The sequence below is a fragment of the Mobula hypostoma genome, chromosome 18 (assembly GCF_963921235.1).
Source record: "Mobula hypostoma chromosome 18, sMobHyp1.1, whole genome shotgun sequence".
Lineage (NCBI taxonomy): Eukaryota > Metazoa > Chordata > Chondrichthyes > Myliobatiformes > Myliobatidae > Mobula > Mobula hypostoma.
This window is the reverse complement of record NC_086114.1, coordinates 35,452,927-35,473,343: the sequence shown is the minus strand read 5'-3', so window position 1 is coordinate 35,473,343 and position 20,417 is coordinate 35,452,927. Positions and strand designations below refer to the sequence as shown.

General features: G+C 41.9%; 1 protein-coding gene across 1 annotated transcript in view; it reads left to right on the top strand.

Annotated features, from left to right (window-relative positions):
• zgc:154058 (Transmembrane protein 150A-like) overlaps positions 1-20,417 on the top strand; it is an 80,161-nt gene that overhangs the window by 35,531 nt on the left and 24,213 nt on the right. Inside the window, exons 4-6 of the mRNA XM_063070190.1 lie at positions 461-544; positions 5,677-5,744; positions 9,561-9,688. Of these exons, the coding sequence (XP_062926260.1) occupies positions 461-544; positions 5,677-5,744; positions 9,561-9,688 (280 nt within the window). The remainder of the gene's footprint in view (positions 1-460; positions 545-5,676; positions 5,745-9,560; positions 9,689-20,417) is intronic.

Below are 20,417 nucleotides of genomic sequence, written 5' to 3'. Positions count from 1 at the left end.
GACAATGTCTCCCATCCACTATATAATGTACTGGGTGGGCACAGGAGTACATTCAGCCAGAGACTCATTCCACCGAGATGCAGCACTGAGCGTCAGAGGAAGTCATTCCTGCCTGTGGCCATCAAACTTTACAACTCCTCCCTTGGAGGGTCAGACATCCTGAGCCAATAGGCTGGCCCTGGACTTATTTCATAATTTACTGGCATAATTTACATATTACTATTTAACTATTTATGGTTCTATTACTATTTATTATTTATGGAGCAACTGTAATGAAAACCAATTTCCCCCGGGATTAATAAAGTATCACTATGACTATAGATTGATCAAGGTGGGGCGGGGGGGGGGGTAGATGACAAGCATTGGATGCCTGAGAAGGTGAAAAAAAAAGTATTTTCTTTCTGTGTGGTGGTGAAATAGAAATGATTTTCTTATTAATATATTTTGATTCACTCTATAGGACCTACAATGACTCATGTGATGAGAAATTCGACCAAGATGAACCTAAAAACTGTTGTACATTAGATGACATCCCATTGGTCAGGTAAGGTAGCACCCAATGCTACTCTCTAAAGATAATATTAATAAAAACATTAGTTCATACAGAGTAGGAGGAGACAATCCATTTTGCCAGCGCTGGCACTTTGATTGAATGACACAAGTATTCCCATTCTGCTTCTCTTTCGCCAAATTGCAGTAAATTTCTTCTTTGTAGCTATTCTCTCAGAAAAAGAAACGTTGCTTTGACACATTCCTGCCTAGGTTAAACACAGACGAGGAAACTATCTGATTAACAGCTACTTGTTTGGAACAAGTACCAAAGGCACTGACTGTTTTCTGTGGGGTGGACATGAGGAGTGGGTCGTTGGTACCAATACTGACTAATCAGTCCAGGTTCCGAAGGACAATTTCAGCAGGTGGTGAGCAACATGAGAAATAAATTGACGACCCCATCTTATCAACCTGCTCATGATATCATTAGTAGGAAACGCCGTCCCCCTGGAGACAAAGTCCCATCTTCACGACAAGAACATGCATCATGCTGTGTGGCACTGACGTTGTGCTGAACGGGGGAAGAAGTAGGACAGGTCTGGCAGCTCAAAACTGTGTTCTGTGAATCATCAGTAGCAACAGAAATATAATTCATTGCAATTTGCAACCTCAAAGCTGGGAACTTACTTTACTCCAGATTATAATCAGTTCAAGGGGTGATAAGGAGCAGCACCCAGCATACAGAAAATGAGCTACCAACCCAGTGAGGATGCAGCACAGCAGTCAATTCACAATCAGGTTTATGATCACTGGCACTTGTTGTGAAATTTGTTGTTTTGAGCCAATACGGTGCCAGACATAAAAAGAGGAATCGTGAGGTAGTGTTCAGAAATCTGATGATGACAGAGGACAAGAAGCTGTTTGTGAACTTTGAGTCTGGGTTTTCAGTGCTCCTGTACCTCCTCACTGACAGTCATAATGAGAAGGAGCATATCCCAGATTGTAAGTGTCTTTACTGATGAATGCTGCCTTCTTGAGGTGCCACCTTTTGAAGATGTCCTTAATCTTTGAAACTGGAGGGCTGTCTCGTGAAGGAGGTGGCTGAGTCTACAGCTCTCTGCAGCCTCTTGCACTGGGGACTCCATTCTAGATTGTGATGCAACCAGTCAGAAGACTCTCCACTGTACATCTGGAGAAATCTACAAGTCTCTTCGGTGGGACAACAAACTCCTAATGAAGTATAGTCACTGGTATGCCGTTTTTCATGATTGCATCAAAGTACTGGTCCCAGGATAGATCATGCTGAATAGCAAAAGCAGCAAGTAACAAAGCCAGGTAATCTCACAACAAACAAATTAGTTCAAAGATCTGCTGCCCTACCATATCTAATAATAATAAAAAACAGCAGTGGTCGACTAAACATCTATTGGAAGTAGGTAGACCCAAGATCAAGTCCATCCTCAACTTCAGCGAATAACTCACATCCTGCCAATCCTTTCCAACAGGCATAGGTGAGGAGTGTAATAAAGGACTCTCCATTTACCTGAATGAGCGCAACTTCAACAACTGAAGGTCATGTTCAACTACGTTCCAAGTGGATAATCTATCTCGGCTACCACATGAGATCTCCTCCATTGCAAAAGCCAGCCTTCAGTCAATTTAATTCAGTTTGTATGCCTATAATCTATACATTGTATTTCTTCAGTCCATACATTGACAGAACAAAAGCTTGGAGGCAGTCAAAATCCTACCTCTAATACTTGAGACTTCAAAGTTCAAAGTAAATTATCAACGAAGTCCATATATGTCACCATATACAACCCTGAGATTCATCTTCTTGCAGGCGTTCATAGTAAATACAAAGCACACAATAGAATCAATGAAAGACTACACCCAACAGAACGGACAAACAACCAATGTGCAAATGACAGCAAACTGTACAAGTACAAAAAGAAGTAATAATCATAATAATAATGATAAATAAATAAGCAATAAATATGGAGAACATGAGATGAAGAGTCTTTGAAAGTGAAACTGAGTGAAGTCATCCCCTCTGGTTCAAGGGCCTGATGGCGGAGGGGTAATAGCTGTTCTTGAACCTGGTGGTGTGGGTCCTGTACCTTCTTCCAGATGGCAGCAGCAAGAGTCTGGCCTGGATAGTGAGGGTCTTTGGTGATGGATTCTGCTTTCCTGTGACAACACTCTGTGCAGATATGCTCAAATGATGAGGAGGGCTTTATCCGTGATGGGACTGGGCTGTATCCACTACTTTTTGTAGGCTTTTCCATTCAGGGGCATTTGTGTTTCTATATTAGGTCATGATGCAACCAGTCAATGTACTCTCCACCACACATCTGTAGAAGTTCGTCTGACTTTTAGATGACATACCAAATCTTCTCAAACTTCTAAGAAAGTAGTGGCACTGCTGTGCTTTCTTCATAATTGCCCATATGTACTGTGCCCATGGCAGATCCTCTGAAATGATAACACTGAAGAATTCAAAGTTGCTGACTCTCTCCACCTCAGATCCGCTTACGAGGACTGGCTCAAGGACCTCCAGTTTCCTCCTCCTGAAGTCAATAAACAGGTCCTTTGTCTCGCTGACATTGAGCGAGAGGTTGTTGTTGTGGCATCACTCAGACAGTTCTTCAATCTCCTCCTGCATGCTGACTTGTCATCACCTTTGATTCAGACAACAACAGTAGTGTCATCAACAGACTTAAATATGGATCGGGGCTGTGCTTATCCTCAGAGTTATAAGTATAAAGTTTGTAGAGCAAGTATAAAGTGTGTAGCCTTGTAGTACATCTGTGCCGATGCAGATTGTTTTTGCCAATCCGAACTGACTGGGGTCTGCAAGTGAGGAAATCAAAGATAAAGTTGCACAAGGAGGTATTGAAGCCAAGGACTTGAAGCTTATTGATTAGTTTTGAGGGGATGATAGTATTGAATGCCAAACTGTCGTCAATGAAGAGCATCCTATGTAAGCATCTTCCAGATGTTGCAGGATTGAGTGAAGAGCCAACTAAATGGCATCTGCTTTTGACCTGCTGTGACGGAGGGCAAATTGGAGTGGATCCAAGTCATTTCTGAAGCAGGAATTGATATGTTTCATCATCAACCTATCAAAACTCTTCATCACTGTGGATATAAGTGTCACTGAACGATAGTTATTGAGACAGGTTACCATATTCTTCTTAGGCACCGATATCATTAAAGCCTACTTGAAGCAGGCGGCTCTCTCAGACTGCCGATGAGGGGGGTTAAAGCTTTCAGTGAACCCTCAAGCCGGTTGATCTGCCTAGGTCTTTAGTACTCGGCCTGGTTCCCCCGTCTGGGCTGGATGCTTTCCATGGTTTCACCACAGGATTATCAGGGGGTTGTGGGTGTTCCTGAAGGTTCCTCCATTTTCTGATGGTCAAAGCTAGCATAGAAGGCTTTGAGCTCATCTGGGAGCGAGGCCCTGTTGTCACCTATGTTGCTTGCTTTCACTTGGTAGGAGGTGATAGTACTCAAGCCCTGCCGCAGCTGTCAAGCATTTAGTGATTCAAGATTGGTCTGGAATTGCCACATCGCACTTGAGATGAATTTCTGGAGATCGTACCTGGACCTCTTGTATTCACCAGACCTGAATGCCACTGATTGGCTCTCAACAGATTGTGGATCTCATGGTTCATCCAGGACTTCTGGTTGAGGAAGACTGAATGATTTTATGGGAGCACACTTGCCTACAACCATTTTTATATAGACTTTCAGTCTACAGTAGAACTAGCCAAGTCTCCAGTGCAGTTACAACATGGGCATTTATCTTGTTCTGTCTACAGTATGCGGGATAAAATGCATTCCAGCTAATTAGGGACCAATCATTGCATTCTCAATCATCAACAAAATAATAAAGGTGTTTTTGATAGTGTAATAAACTGGCATGCTCTTGCTTCTAATTTACTCGCTGGCATACAATGTGGATTTGACAAGGCTCATTTGCTCTTCACCACATCCTTAGTTTAAACATAGACCCAGGACCCGAATTCCAAAGTGGGTTGAGAGTGACAGCCAATAACATCATGATTGTGTTTTACCAGCTGTGACCTCAAAGTTCCGAACAAAGTCAATGGGAATCAAGAGTGGAAGACTGTAAATGTTGTAGTCATACCTTGCACTAATGAAGAAATTGGGGTTGCTGGAGATAAACTGAGTTCACCCCGTGAATCAACGGGCAATTATCCCAGTTCACATTTAACTCTTTGCTTGAATTGGATTACAATTGTGCCACTGGAGCAGAGAGGCTGAGCTCTAAACCATCACTGACTTGTTCACTGAAGCACGTGAGAGTGTGGGCATTAACTGAGCACCACCAAAGCAAGCTCCACTAAGAACCCTTCCAATGCTCTCCAACGGTAAAGATTTATGACAAGACCCCAGAATACGGGATCCATTTCACATAACAAGTTATTCATGACAGATGCTGCTATTAAAAATTTTGATGAAGCAGTTTTGTAATTAAATCTTATTTAAAAAAGAGTTTTATTTACATATGAGACACCAGGATGTGATAAAAATAAGTAATAATGCTTGATACTGAAGAATGGGTCCTGTGTGATGTGTCGCGATATAGATTTTAAATATCTAACTGCATTCACAAAATTTACTGAGGCAGAACTTAATAGTTTGGAAATTTTGTTCCCACATTTCTTAATAATATAGGAAATTGAGGTATTTGCATTGCCTGTCCAGTGGGTAAACATATTATTTGGGATGTGTCTTTGAAACTGTCAATAACAGTGCCTATGAGGCTGGAAATATGACTCCACTCCAGCTGATGAGACCAATGCCACAATCTGTGAATGGCAAGATGACCGGACGCCATCAAGAATTTGGTGATTGATGAGGCTTTACTGAGTGGCTCACTGCGGTATACATTACGGTTGTTACTGCCAGATAAAAAGCTACTGATTGGAAGCTGAGACATTCAGTAATACCAGACGATTCCAACTGTAGTGCCAAGGACTTGTAATTGAAAAATAAGCCGCACTTCTAGCCAGGCTGTGACTCTGGCATCTTTCTGAAAATGCACAAAATTCCTCGTGGTTTTTTGCCTTGAGCAGTTCAGTTAAAAGTTCATGTGGCTGCTTTTACATGCACAATGTTCAGAACCTTTTCTCCCTCCTTCCTCTCCCCCTACAGTAAGTGTGGTACCCTCCCTCCCGAGAGCTGTCTCTTCAGTTTGATCTGCAACACTGGTGCTTTTATGGGTAAGTCCTGCACTAAAACACAGTGGAAGGAGGGTGAGTGACTGCAATTTGCTCAACTTATTTTCCATGTGAAAATGATGCTCATTAGCTCATTGCTTAGAATCAGATTTATAACCACTGCCATTCGCTGTGAATTTTGTGCTTTTGCAGCAGTACATGCAAAGCATAAAACATTACTATAAGTTACAATAATAAATATATATAAGTATGTATGTATGTATTAAATAATAGTACAACATGAGAGCAAAATAGTGAGGTAGACTTCATTGTTCATGGGTTCATGGACCATTCAGAAATCTCACGGCAAAGTGGAAGAAGCTGTTCCTGAAACATTGAGTATGCATCTTCAGGCTCCTACACTTCCTCCCTGATGATAGTAATGAGAAGGGTGCATGTCCTGGATGGTGATGATAATGGATGTTGTCTTCCATTGGCTTTTGAGGATGTTCCCAATAGTAGGGAGGCTAGTGCCAGTGAGATTGAGATATCAACCCACTGTTTCTGATGTCTGAAGGGGTGTTACAGTAAATGCAGCTGTTGCAGGGCTCCAGCGACCCACTCCGTCCCTGAACCCCAGTGCGGTATGCATATTTTCTCCATAATGCTCCTATTTCCTGCCATATCCCACATGGCCATGTCTCCAGGTTACAATGGCTCTCCTAGTCTCTCCCTACCCTGCAGTGGTGCCATGAACTTGGCTCCTGCTAATTTCCTCTGGGAGACCAATCCCCCACAGCAGCATTCAGAGTGGTATAGCTGTTTGCGAGGGAGATAGCTGCAGGGAATTCCTACACTACCTGCACGAACCTGCTGCATTGCCTAATGGGTCACCCATGGTTTATTAATCCTTCATTATTGCGCAGTATCCAGACCGGAATTTCTCAACATACTGTTCCAAAAGACACGTGCACTCTAGAATGCCTTGCATCTGCATCAGAATTGCTAATCTGGTTTGCCCTGTTTTCATGTTGATTCAAGTCACTCATAATTAGAGTTGTATCCGTTTTGCATATGTCTCAAATCTCATGTGCAATACCATTCCAGACATAACCACTATTGTTTGGGGGTCTTTATAAAATCCCCATTACCTCTCCTAGTCTGCCCATTGGTGCTCCTTATCTCCACCCATATAGATTTCAAATCCATATTCCTGTAGCTAGTATCCTTCCTCATATTTGTACTGTTCCCCTCCTTTTTTTTTAAACTGAAAGGTAATGCCGTTGTTACAAAACCAAAGTTACTCATTCAGATTTAATCCGCCTGCTCCACCATTTCAGAGCCAGTGGAGAAATGCAATGAGCTGACAATCATTGCTAGGATGGAGGTTGTGGCTGAGAGACTTGCCCACACAGGGAGTGGATTTGGAATTTCATCAGCAGATAAAGGGAACTCTGGAGTCAGGATTGGTTGGATGGGTGCTTTGTAATTATTGGAATATAATTGTATGCAATTGGACTGGAGTTCAATGGTTAGAAGTGGGGAGGAAACCCAAGAATAATACATAAGATTTGCAGTGCAAAAACAGTATATTTAGTTCTACAGCTCCCTGTTTTTTAAAGTATTATTAATTGGAAGGTGAGCGTTACTGTCAAGGAAAATTACCTTCTTGAGTGATTCTCTCTGGTGAATATACTCTCACAAAGTTGTTGTGTGGAGAATTCCAGGATTTAGACCCAGCAACCCTAAAGGAACCACAATATCTGTCCAATTCAGAATGATGTGCCATTTGTAGAGAAACTTGCAGGCAGTGGTGTTCCAACATATCTGCTGCCTTTGTTCATTTTGTGGGAAAGTTTGCTAGTCTGGGTCTCAAACTCAGCGAAGATGAATAAGTTCTTCCATCACAGATCACATGTGGAAGAGGAAATGGTTGTTTGTGGAGGCCTGTCAAGTGGAGTGTGCTTTCTCCATTCTGATGACACTCAGCATGTTGTAGAACTGCTGACTCTCCAACGGGAGAAAGAAACACAATGTTGGAACAAGTGTTGCTCACCAACCCATAAATGTTCTGGAAAATCTAGAGAAAACTTTGTCCGTGTTCCTGGTGGTTTCTCTGTGGAAATCTATGGATGTTGTTTCATGTAACATTTGCAGCTTCTTCCCTTTTTATACTTGACATGGTCTAGTTCAGGAATCCATGGACTCCTTACTTAATGGTATTGGTCCATGGCATAAAAAAAGGTTGGCAACCCCTGCTCTAGTTTAACAGACATTCTTTATGTCAATGAGTTTTCCTACTCAGCCAAATGTTATTCCCACTGTGATATAATTAACTTCTCTAAAGTAGACTTCTAACTTGCAAGGGGTTTACAGTCTACAGTGAATGCTAAATTGGTAGTTTAGTGCGAGTTTAGAATGTGTGTTATTTTTCGGCTAGTTTTGAGAATTTAGGAGTATTATTTCTATATTATAAAGGATCAGTCTGTGGCCATTACCCCAATAAGAAGCAGTTCTGAGAAACTGCAGGATTGATCATGGGTTCAGAATTGTGCAGACAAGATAAAAAGAGAGCATTTAGATCTTTTACACCACAAGCCACATGTATTAAGAGGATGATTCTGTGGACTTTCGGGTCGCCACTGCCAACCAGCTGGTAAATAGGACTGTGGAACCATTCCTGCTCTGTGCTTCTTAACTTCAGTCAATGCTGCTGAGAAATCTGTTTTTCATAACATCTTTTCCACCTTTCCGTAACAATCATTAGACTGGGTGTAACACCAAATTATCAACCTCTCCTTGTTACAATGTAACCCATCATTTACCAAGATTCCAACTGTGGCTCAGTGACTGGCTCTGTGATATCTCGGTCTGAAGGCCGGGTTAAAATCCGACTCGAGGGATTTGAAATTAATACAGTAGTATTATACTGTCAGAAGTGCCACCTTATGGATGGAATGGGAATTCAAAGCTTTACCTGCTGTGTGAAGAGATATTTTAGAAATGTGTACATTTTTCAAAAAGCTGGAATAATCCATAGATACTGTACATCATTCATCAACACCTAAACAAATTATCTAGTCTTTTTATTCAATTCTATTTATCAGAGTACAAATTGGCTGCCACAGTCTCTACATCACGGTAGGGAACACATTTTTAAAATATAAATAAATCAAAAGTAACTATTATTCTGCATAACTGCCAGTGCACAATCTTTTGCAGACGATGGCAATTCAACGTTAATAATCTCTAAGAAGAATCATCCTCATGTCCATTGTTTCCTCATATCTTAGCATCTACTGAACTTGAAAATGCTTTGACTTGACTTCAGTGTAGTTTGCCGAACTGAGGTAATAAGAAATGCTGTTTGTTAACCAAGTTTTTGTATATGGCTTCTGAACATCACATTTTTAAAAAAAGTAATTTAAGACCCATTTTATTTATTTTTTTAATCTTATACTGCTGTGGCCACTTATGTGAGTCAGTACTTTTGAGATCAGATGTAGAAAGTCTGTCACAACATTTCCCAACAAATAGATGCAGGCAATGAATGAAAATTGGCCTTTGAGGATGGATCCATGAATATAAAATATACAGTATTTGAATAAGTTCTCAGGGTGTATTGTTTAAAAAGGAAATAAGTTATAACTGAACTTACTCAATATTGCCCAAGAGATTAAAAGAGTACTTGTGAGTGAAAATATTTTTTTTTGATAAATGATCTTTTTGTGAACTGCTGCAAAGTTAGTAAACCCTGAATGTTGTGAGTAGACTACTGTAGTTCCATGGTGTATGGCAAGAGGTTTCCTCTTTAATCCTGCTTTATTTGAAATGTTGCAGCTTAATCAGCCAAAGTGTCACAATGTCCTTTTGTTTCAGTGATGTTGCTCGGTTTACTGCGCTATGCACATGTGAAGGAGAGACACCAGAAGTGTTTACTGAATACCGCAGCACTGGTTACGTGTTGGAGCTGTGCTGCAGGGCTCATCATTGTGGGAAACTTCCAGGTAAAAAAAATCAAGAAACTTTAGGTGGAGGAGAGACTTTTGCCTACCTGTTAGTCCTTTCGATGAAATTGTTTTTCTCTATTAGTAAGGTAAGAACTTCATTGAAACAGATAACTCCACATCTACACTGCAACATAAATTGCATTTCAAAATAATTCTACAACAAAAAGTAAACCAAGAGCGGTAGAGAGTCACTTTACAAGATTTCAGGATGTCTCAGCTATCGAAATACTCTGTAACATTAGCCTTTTCTTTGGTCAAAATATAGTTGTCAGGGCGGGAAAAAGGAGGCTGTTATTTTTTGTTAGTCCAAAAACTAATCGAAAGAAAAACACGGGAGTCCAGGAAAACGTGTCTACTTTGTTTTACTTTTAGTGAGGCACTCACATATGACGTGGTGGCATAGTGACGTATGCCATTCATGTACTTTTACATATAACTCATAATGAATTATGTAAACAACAAAGACTACTTAATTAAACAATATATTCACAATATTACTCAAATTTTACTGAAATATTAAATACCCTACAGAAGCCTAACTCTAAATGTGCCCACCTCCTCATAAAATGCTCAGAGCATATTCTTGTCATAACCAATACTCTGTCTTGTCAGAGAGGCAAGCACTGAACCTTATGGCAACACCTCCAGTTAAGCGACTGGCACCTTTTTAGATACTATTAAGTTCAAATTCAAGTTCAAGTTCAAATTTAATTGTCATTCAACCATACAGCTAAATGAAATAGTGTTCCTCCGGGGCCAGGGTGCATACAGTTACAGTACATACATTGCACAGCACATATGGTTACGATAGCATATACAGTCACAACATTAATGTTAACATGTTCCTGAGTGGCATGGCCTGTAGATTGATGATGCATGGGTTGTTGTCTGGGAGCCACTTTTCTGCAAGAACAAGCATATAGTAGTTCTTCATCTCGTGTCATGCTGGGTCAGCTGCAGAAGAAAGCAATCCAACTTGTCTTCCAGTAAGTGAACACTAGAGAGCAGCACCAACAGGAGAGCCAACCCCAAACCCAGCAAGGATTTCAGCATGCCCACCAGGCCTCTGTTCTCTCCCACACCTCCTCTGGTGCGTCCTTCCCTGGAAGGCTGTAACAGGTAAAGTTGCAGCTTAAGGGCTGGTCTGGGCAACAGCCGAGGATGTTTAGTTCCACAGCTGTCAGTCTTGGCAATAAACCAATGAATTGAAATTACAGTATTTTGTATTACCAATATCCAGCACGGTCTTGTGATCACAAGAAAAATATTTGTACATTTGTCGGACCACTGCAACCAAGCGTGCCACCACTTTACTGGAAGCTGTTTCAAATATCATCATTTGAATGGCAGACAGCAAAGATACTGTATTACAAACACCATGGCAGGTAGTCTGGACCATTGGAAAGACCACTGCCTGTATCACTGTATCATTTCCACCATGATGGCGTTGAAAACATCAACCTCAACAGAAATCTTGCAGCAAGAAAATTAATGTCACTGCAGGTAACTCAAGGGTACCTCTTAGATCCTCAGAAAACCAATCCAATCTCAGCCAAAAGGAGGCTCGGATGTTTACAACATATGAACTCACGTGTAATTCACTTTAATTAGTCTTCAAAGAGACTATTGGCTTGGGTACCAAGAGGATGCAGTGGCAGTAACTAGGGGTATTCAGGAATTAATTCATCAAAGTCTCAAGGTGTTCTGGGATTAAAATCTCCACCCAACCTCAAGAGAAAAGAAACAGGTATCTGAGAACTGAGCAGAAAGCCAGTGACCTAAAGGATAGAACGAGGTGGGAAGAGCACCAGAGGGCCAACAAATTGCTGACTGCCATGATATACACAGGATTTTCATTTCTGTCAAGGCACTATCCCACTGACAGTTATGTATGTTGGCATTCATTTCAAGAGGACTGAAGTATAAAAGCAAGCACATAATGCTCAGAATTTATAAGGCATTAGTCAGACCACCTTTGGGTTATTGTGAGCAGTTCTGGGTCCCATATCTAAGAAAGGATGCGTTGGTTTTGGAGACGGATCAGTGGATGTTTATGAGAATGATCCCAAGAATGAAAGGGTTAATCTATGAGGAGCATTTGATTGTTTTGAGCCTGTAGTCACTGGGGTTTAGAAGAATGGAGAGGGTGTTTCAAATAGCGAGAGTGTCTAGAATCAGAGGGCACAGCTTCAGAATAGAAGGACATCCCTTTAGGACAGAGATGAGGAACTGTTTTAGCCAGAGGGTGGTGAATTCTGCTCTTATGTCTCATAATCTTATGGAATCTGGGGAATGCATTGCCACAGATGGCTGTGGAGGACAAATAAATGGGTATATCTGGGTATATTGGAGTGGCATAGTAGGATAGCAGTGTTATAGTTCCTTCCAGCACCAATGGCCTGGGTTCAGTTCTTGTTGCTGCCTGTAAGGAGTTTGCATGTTTCCTCCATGACTGCATGGGTTTCCTCCAGGTGCTCCAGTTTCCTCCCAAATTCCAAAGGCATATGGATTAGAGTTAGAAAGTTATGGGCAAGCCATGTTGACAGCGGAAGCATGGTGACTCTTGTGGGCTGCCCCCAGCACATCCTCGGATTGTGTTGATCGTTGATGCAAACAAACCATTTCACTGAATGTTTTGATGTGACAAATAAAGCTAATCTTTATCTTTAAATCATTAAAGCAAAGAATGATAGGTTCATAATTATTGAGGTTGTCAAAGGTTGTGGAGGGAAGGCAGGAGAATGGGAGGAGAGGGATAATAATTCAGATCAAATGGCAGTGCAGACTCACCCTAACCCTAACCCTAATCCTGCTCTTATGTCTTACGGTCTTGTGAATTTATTAAGGACAAAGGAGCACTCAGTGCCTACTGAAAGAAACTCTTTGAAGATGAGCTTAATCATGCCTCTTTCAATGACATAAGTACCCTTTGATTTAGCAAAGTATTTGGTGTAGCCTCAGAACTGCTCTGACGAAGAAATCCAAAGGGCTATGTGCCAAGTGAAACACAACAAAGATTTCGAAGGCGATTATGCATATCGCTGCTGAAGTCATAAACTCACAGCCTGATCGTTTACACATGAGAAGGGGATAATATGCAAGGGGACACTCTAGATATCATATTCATGATCATATTTATGAAAGGACTGTGGTACCTCATAGGACTCTCCCTTATTATTTGCACACAGAAAGTCATTGTCGAGTTCATTCCAACCATCTCCTCCACTGGCCTCAGAGTTGCTCACAGGATGCTATTGATTTTGAGAACAGTGGATATGATCTTCATTTACAAGCAATTCCAAGAGAAATTCAGCAGCCCAAATCTCTGTATATGATCCTTTTACTCCAACTGCAAGAGATTGTGCGAACCTTCCTCAAATTCAGCTGGCCAAAGCATTTGCTGCCATCTTATATTTGTTCATCGACAGTTGTCGGTGCCTGGAGGTTTATGACAGAGAGAGCTTCTCCCTTCTGCCGCCTGCTATCGGGGACTATCAGGCGTCAATCAGAACTTTGAGACTTTTTTTTACAGTTCCCATGGTCCGCTCTTTATCAAATTATGGTATTGCTTTGCACTGCTGTAACAATATGTTATAATTATGTGGTCTTGTCAGTGTTAGTCTTTGGTTTGTCCTGTTTTTTTTTTGTGATATCACTCTGGAGGAACATTGTATCATTTCTTAATGCATGCATGCATTTCTAAATGACAATAAATGAGGACTGAGTGTCCTCATAATCATAATCATAATTTAATCTAATCTAATTTAACTGACCTGCCCTCGGCTGATCCAGTTTCAGTGCATCAGTGAATCAGCATCAATGCCCCAACAAGTCTTTCAATCTTTGACAAAGACAAGAGATTCTGCAGATGCTGGAAACCCAAAGTAACACATAAAAAATGTTGGAGGAACTCAGCAGGTCAGGTAACATGTAGAGAAAGGAAGAAAGAGTCAATGTTTCAGGCCAAGACCCTTCATCAGGACTGGAAAGGAAGGGGGAAGATGCCAGACTAAGAAGATGGATGGAGGGGAAAGAGTACAACCTAGTAGATGATCGGTGAAGCCAGGTGAGGTTTAAGGTACAATGGCGGGGCAGGTGGAGAGAGGAATGAAGTGAGAAGGTTGAAAGGTAAAGGGCCGACAAAGAAGGAAGCTGAAAGGAGAGGAAAGTGGTCCAGTGGAGAAAGGTAAGGAGGATGGGCACCAGAGGAAGGTGAGAGGTAGGTGAGGAGAAGAGAAGAGGTAAGAGGGGAGCAGAAAGTGGATTGGAAGAAGAGAGGAGAGGGAGGGGGAGAAATTACCAGCAGCTAGAGAAATCATTCATCTTGTCAACTGGAGGCTACCCAGACAGAATATGAGGTGTTGCTGCTTCAACTTGAGAGTGGCCTCATCGTGGCAGTAGAGGAGGCCACTGACCGACAAGTGGGATTGTTTATGGGGATTGGAATTAAAATGGTTGGCACAGAGTGAAGATGTTCAGCAAAGCAGCACCCCAGTCTACAATGGGTCTCAGCGACGTACTGGATACAGTAGGTGACCCCGACAGTCTCGCAGGTGAAGTGTTGCCTCACCTGGAAGGACTGTTTGTAGCTCTGAATGGAGGTGAGGGAGGAGGTGAATGGGCGGGTGTAGCTCTGAGGCTGCTTGCAGGGGAAATCAGTAGAGAGGGATGAATGGACGAGGGAAGCATGGATGGAGCGATCTCTGCAGAAAGCAGAGAGTGAGGGGAGGAGGGTAAATATATATTTGGTGGCAGGATCCTGTTGAAGATGGCTCAAGTTGTGGAGAATGATGTGCTGGATGTGGAGGCTCATGGGGTGGTGGGTAAGGACAAGAGGAACTCTATCACTGCTAAGGTGGCAGGAAGATGGGATGAGGGCAGATGTCTGGGAAATGGAGGAGATGCATATGACAGCAGCATCAATGGTGGAAGAAGGAAAACTCCATTCTTTGACTAATGTTCCAGAAAGGAAAGTCTCATTCTGGGAACAGAGGAAGTGGAGACAGAAGAACAGAGAAAAGGGAATGGCATTTTTATGAGTGATAGGGTGGGAAGAAGTATAGTCAAGATAACGGTGAGAGCCAGTAGGCTTATAAAAGATTTCAGGAGACAGTCTGTCTCCAGAGATGGAAACAGAGAGATCGAGACAAGGGAGAGAGGTATCAGAAATGGACTAAGTGAACTTAAGGACAGGGTGGACATTGGAGGCAAAGTTGATGAAATTGACAAGCTCACCTTGGGTGTCTGAATAGCACCAACGCAGTCATCAACGTAGCACAGAAAGATTTGGGGAGTGTTACCAGTGAAGGCTTGGAACATGGCCTGTTCCACACAGCCAGTGAAAAGGCCAGGACAGCTGGAGCCCATCCAACTTCCCATGTCTACACATTAGGTCTGGAGGAGCTGTAAGAGAAGCTGGAAGATAATCTTTAATCTTTTTCCCTGCAATGATGCATATCACCTCCGGCAAGTTTCCTCCTGCTATGCAAATTACCTGCAGGATAAATGGGAAACTGTTCAATGCATGTTGGATCCTCTCTGAAACTGAGGTCACTCCAACTGCAGTAACTGAGCCGTAGTACACATTGACACTTGGACACACTCCTGGTCATTGCTGATTTGTTCACTAAAGCACTAGAGAGGCCAGGCAATGTGCTCAACATTTGTGAACACTAACATGTTTTTTCGACTGTACAACTATATCCTTCAACAGATTGGGGGAGGAGTAGTCAACCTGGCCTGTCCTGCCTTGTTAATATGGTCATGGCTGATCTAACCCAGGCTCAGCTCCTGTTCTGTGCTAGGGATCCAGAGATCTCAATCCCCCTATTTTTCAAATAAGTATCTACCTTCTTTAAACATCTCCTGTGACTTACCTTTTACAAACCTCTAGGATAAACAATTCAAGAAATCAAGAGATTCCCAATCCTTCCCACATCCCAGTTACTGTCTCTCAGCAAAGGCAAATGAAATTCACCTTAGCCTGCAGTGGCCAGTGCAGCCTTTGTCCAACAGAGGAAAAGGCTGTTTGAAGATCACTACCTCAAACCTTACTGATGACTGGGAGCAATGATCCCTGCCCTCCTCTCTTGAACTGAGACTTGGATAACTCATAGCCTCTGCAAGGCAATGGAGAGATGCCACCAACACTGTCTCCTCATCTTCCTCCAAATCTGCTGGACAGTTAAAAGAATCAATGCCAGCATCTTCTTCCAGGTTAACATATCCAGCTCTGAATGCCCTATTTGGTCTCAGTCAGCTTCAGGTGGCACTAAATTCCTGACCTCTATTTTGAGTTTTGTCATAGCAAGAGATTAGAGAATAGGAGATTAAAGGTAAAAGGTGTAAAGATGTCTTTAAGAACAATGGCACAAAGGGCTTCATATTCGTACATCACAGAGCACAAGGGAGCTAAGTGTAAATGGCAGGTGGCATGTTGCACCTCATAAGCTACCCACCTCCGGGTCCTATAAAGTGCCTCCTGTAACATAGCAGCAGAGTAAGGTGGTCCTGCATTGGCCTCAGAACTTGCAGAATTAGCAAGTGATCCTCAGGTCTAAGAAGAGTAGTGCGAATGCAACTTGTGGCTGCATTAATAATTCCATTAGATTCAATGTTGTGGTGGGAAAGGACAAAAACAGAGCAAAACAGAAAGTTTTAATTTGGAATAAGGCCAAATTTACCTTGCCAGATATGATTTAGTCAATAAAAACAGATACAGCTGAAAATACTCAGCACCTGTGGAAAGAGCAATTATGAAACAATTGCATTTCAATTCTGGGACCGTCTGTCAGAGTGAAGAAAGCAAATTGGTTTTCAGTGGCAGAAAAGGGGATGGACAGAGCAAAGAGACTATCACAGGTAGGGTGATACCAAAAGCCTTTAATAGCAGGGTTGTACGATATGCCCAGCAAAAAGCAAAAAGAAAAACTGAGCTAAGACGATGACTGTCATAACTGACCCGTTCTTATATAAGCAGAAAGAAAGAGTGAATTATCTAGAACTGGAAAAGAGTCCATGTGCCCAGAGGAGTGGTTGTTCCTTAAGCTTGACAGGAAGCCGGAGACATAAAGACTGGAGTGGGAGTGGAAAGCTGAATTAAGGTGATAAGCAACTGAAAGCGCAGGAAGTCTGTGTTTTTGAGTATTTGAATTCTGGAAGTTATTTGCCAAGACGCCAAACTGAAACCTACTTTACAAGATAAATGCTTATGGGTTTGACAGTAGTATAATAGCATTGATAACAGACAGTGGCCAGTGTAGGTGGTCATTTTCACATTGGCAGGTAGTCACTAGTGAGATGCTTTAGAGATCTCATTGACTTTATTAACTTTGCCTCCAACTCTTGGCTCTATCCATCCCCCTCCTGTCTTCTCCTATCATTTTGCATCTCCCCCTCCCCCTCCAACTTTCAAATCCCTTACTCACTCTTCCTTCAGTTAGTCCTGACGAAGGGTCTCGGCCTGAAACGTCGACTGCACCTCTTCCTACAGATGCTGCCTGGCCTGCTGCGTTCACCAGCAACTTTGATGTGTGTTGCTCGAATTTCCAGCATCTGCAGAATTTCTGTTGTTTGCTTTAGAGATCAGTGCTCAATCTCAAAGTTTTACAGAGTCTCTTTGCCCAAACAATTCCACAATCATCATTGAGCACCTGGCACACTGCTTACTTACTGCCTGTTACGTCCTGGTGTTCAGGCAGCAATGAAGGTCCTAAATCCATGTCTTGGAAGGATTCTTCATTGCTCTTTACATAACAATTCTGTTAGACCAGTCAGGATTGTTAGCCCTGAGCCGAACCCCTAAACCTGGTGGACTGGTGGACCACGCTTAGTCTATCTAGCCTCTACCCTTTTACCTGTTTGGCATGGGTGATCCCACCAAGAGCCAAGAGCCATGACTCCAGCCAGCACAGCTCTCTGGGTCATTGACGCACACTAGCCTCCAGGTCCTCTTGGAGGAGCTGTCACATATTAAACTCATTTTACTTGCTTTGGAGGTGGTACAGTGAAGTTTCATTGATTCCCAAAAGATCTTCTGATGTGAAAGTAGGCTATACTCTCTAGAATGCAAAGAAATAAGAGGTGAAACATTTGAGATTCTGAGAGAACTTGACCATACAGATGCTGAAAGCTTCTTTTCCTTAGTGGAGAGTCTAGGATTGGGGGAATAATCTTAAAATAAGGAAATGGCTGTATAGGTTTGAGATTAGGAAATATTTCTTCCCTCTGTTGGTTGTAAGTTTTCATCCTAATAGCTGGAGCTGCCTTGGGGTTTATAGTGACAATCTGCTAATTCAGTCCAGAAAATGCTACAGATAGCTATTCTACTTGGGGTACCCTACGGTGATAAAAATACTTATGAAGTCAAGTAGACCAACCAATGTCAACAGTAGCTCAACAATCACATGAAAGAAAAATTAGACACCACACGTATTGGATGGACGGAGGGCATAATAGCTAAACTATAGCTGAATGGATATATGTCTTAAATTTATTGACAAAGGTATTAAATAAAACAGAACTAAACTCTTAGTAGACAAAGTGCAATGGTAGCCATGAATTTGTGCTGTGCTTTGTTTGTACTTTCAGTATTGCACACAGTTCTGGTCACAAAGGTACCTTTGTCAGGTGATGGGGGGGCAGTACAGCAAATAGCAGTGAGGTGCATCTCCAATGTCAGAGAATTTACTAATGATAAGAGAGGAGAAAAGTTTGGGCCCAGAAGTTGATTAGCACCAGGCCTGTGAGGAAGCAGAAGTCTGTCACATACAGAATGCCAGGCCTTCTTTACAACAAATTTGAATTTGTTGTTGGCAACAGATGGATGTGATAGGTCCTTGGAGAAGAGATGGGTAACTGAAGTGCTGATAGCTGAACGTGAATTTCAGAGGGATGAAGAATTTCATCAAGGAATGCTGAGGTGCCTCTATGAATATATCACTCACCATAATGAGTTTCAAGCCCATTTAGAGCCAATAAGTTTGTTCCATTTCTGAATTTTTAGCCCTTGAGTAGTGGCTTCTGAATGGTGAGTATAGGAATTATAAAGTAACAACTCTATAGAAAAAGTTAACATTTCTTTCCATGGGTTCTATAAATTATTTTCTATAGACTATACAGAAAATGTATGTTAAGATACACTAATAGAGTAAACTTAGGAGACATGACTTCAAATTGATAATTTCAGAAAATACTTCTTCACAAGAAGAGGTGTCTTTAACTGCAGGGCACCTGATGAGAGTATTTGGACCTCTAATGTACACTTGACTATCTGACACCTCGGGGAACAAAGCCTAGGACTTCCCAGACATGCAGCTCACATTTTCAGTTCTAACAAAAATCCCAGTGGAATGTTAAACCTCTTTTAGGATGCTCACCTAACACTGATTTACCCATTTTTTCTCCTCTTCTAGTAAACATTTTACGATATCATAATGTTATCAAATCCGTGCAAGTGCTTTTTCTTAAATCTGGAACACATTGGGGAAAAATACCATCTCTTGGTTCAATTCCATGCACTTGAATGCTATTAGTAGTTCATGCTGGTTCGTCAGCAGTAAGTGTAGTCCTGTAGCATTTTGCACCAGCTGGTGTAGATACAAGACTATGGAGTCTGCTGCTGAAGTTTAACTTAGAAATCATCTCCAGGGGAGACTTACCTCTCACTGGAGTAGTAAGCAATTAGCAGTAACACTGGCCCTCAGAGAGCATTTTACTCACTATGAAAAGTGAATCTTTGAGGTTTCAAGTCCCAGCTCAAATCAGGATATAATGGAGTTCTGCAGGAAGACTAATTTCAATCTTGAGTGCAAAATACACAAAGATAAAGCATACATTAAAACATCAATTTTAGCTAAAGGTGTAAAATGAGATTTAAATATTAGAGAAGGAAAGTTAAATGAATGGTTTGGAGAATAAATGACCACCAAGGAGAGATGTTACAAACCTGCCCTTAATTTTATTGTAACTATTTAAAATTAAGATCGTATAAATCTTAATTTAAGATTTGTACAACTTATATTAATGCCCATTTATGATACCTTTAATGGCAGCTGATGTCATTAAAAAAGCTCATTGCATAGAAAACTCAAGGCTTGGAGCTGGTAGGATGGTGTTGTGCTCAGACACAGTGGCCTCTCTGGGTCCAGTCAACAGTGTATTTGTTCACCTTGTACATCGTTTTTATGATCGCAAGTCACTGCTGGATGCTGCGAACATCAAGTATTGCACGAGTATTTGATAATTGAGTTGCTCAATAATGATGGAACTGGACTTACTGCGTACCGTTGCTGTGTTGTCGCCTGGACTTGTTGGACAGTGAGCAGTACGAGTGATTGTCTCGGACATTTTTATTGTGATTGCAAGGCCCTGTTGGACAATGGCAACAGACAACACTATAAGTCTGATTCACTGGTTCGTTAGCGAGACAAATGGCAGGGGAGCTGTGTTGCCTTGGTTGTGACAAGGACTAGGCCCTCCTGACACATTGCAGGCTGTTGCAGCCACCCAGGGGAGGAGATGCCAAGGCGGTGAGGCAGAGATCAAGGGCTTTGTGGGGATGCTGGAATCTGTACTTGGTTTGGGGGCTGGTCGCTCCTAACAGTGCTGCCCTCCGGTGTTCACTCAGTGGAAGAACAAGCTGAATCTGGACAACTTACCATCAATCTATAGCGATGCCATCCAAGGACTGGGGCTATATATTTTTTTCTTTATGACTGTATTTTTT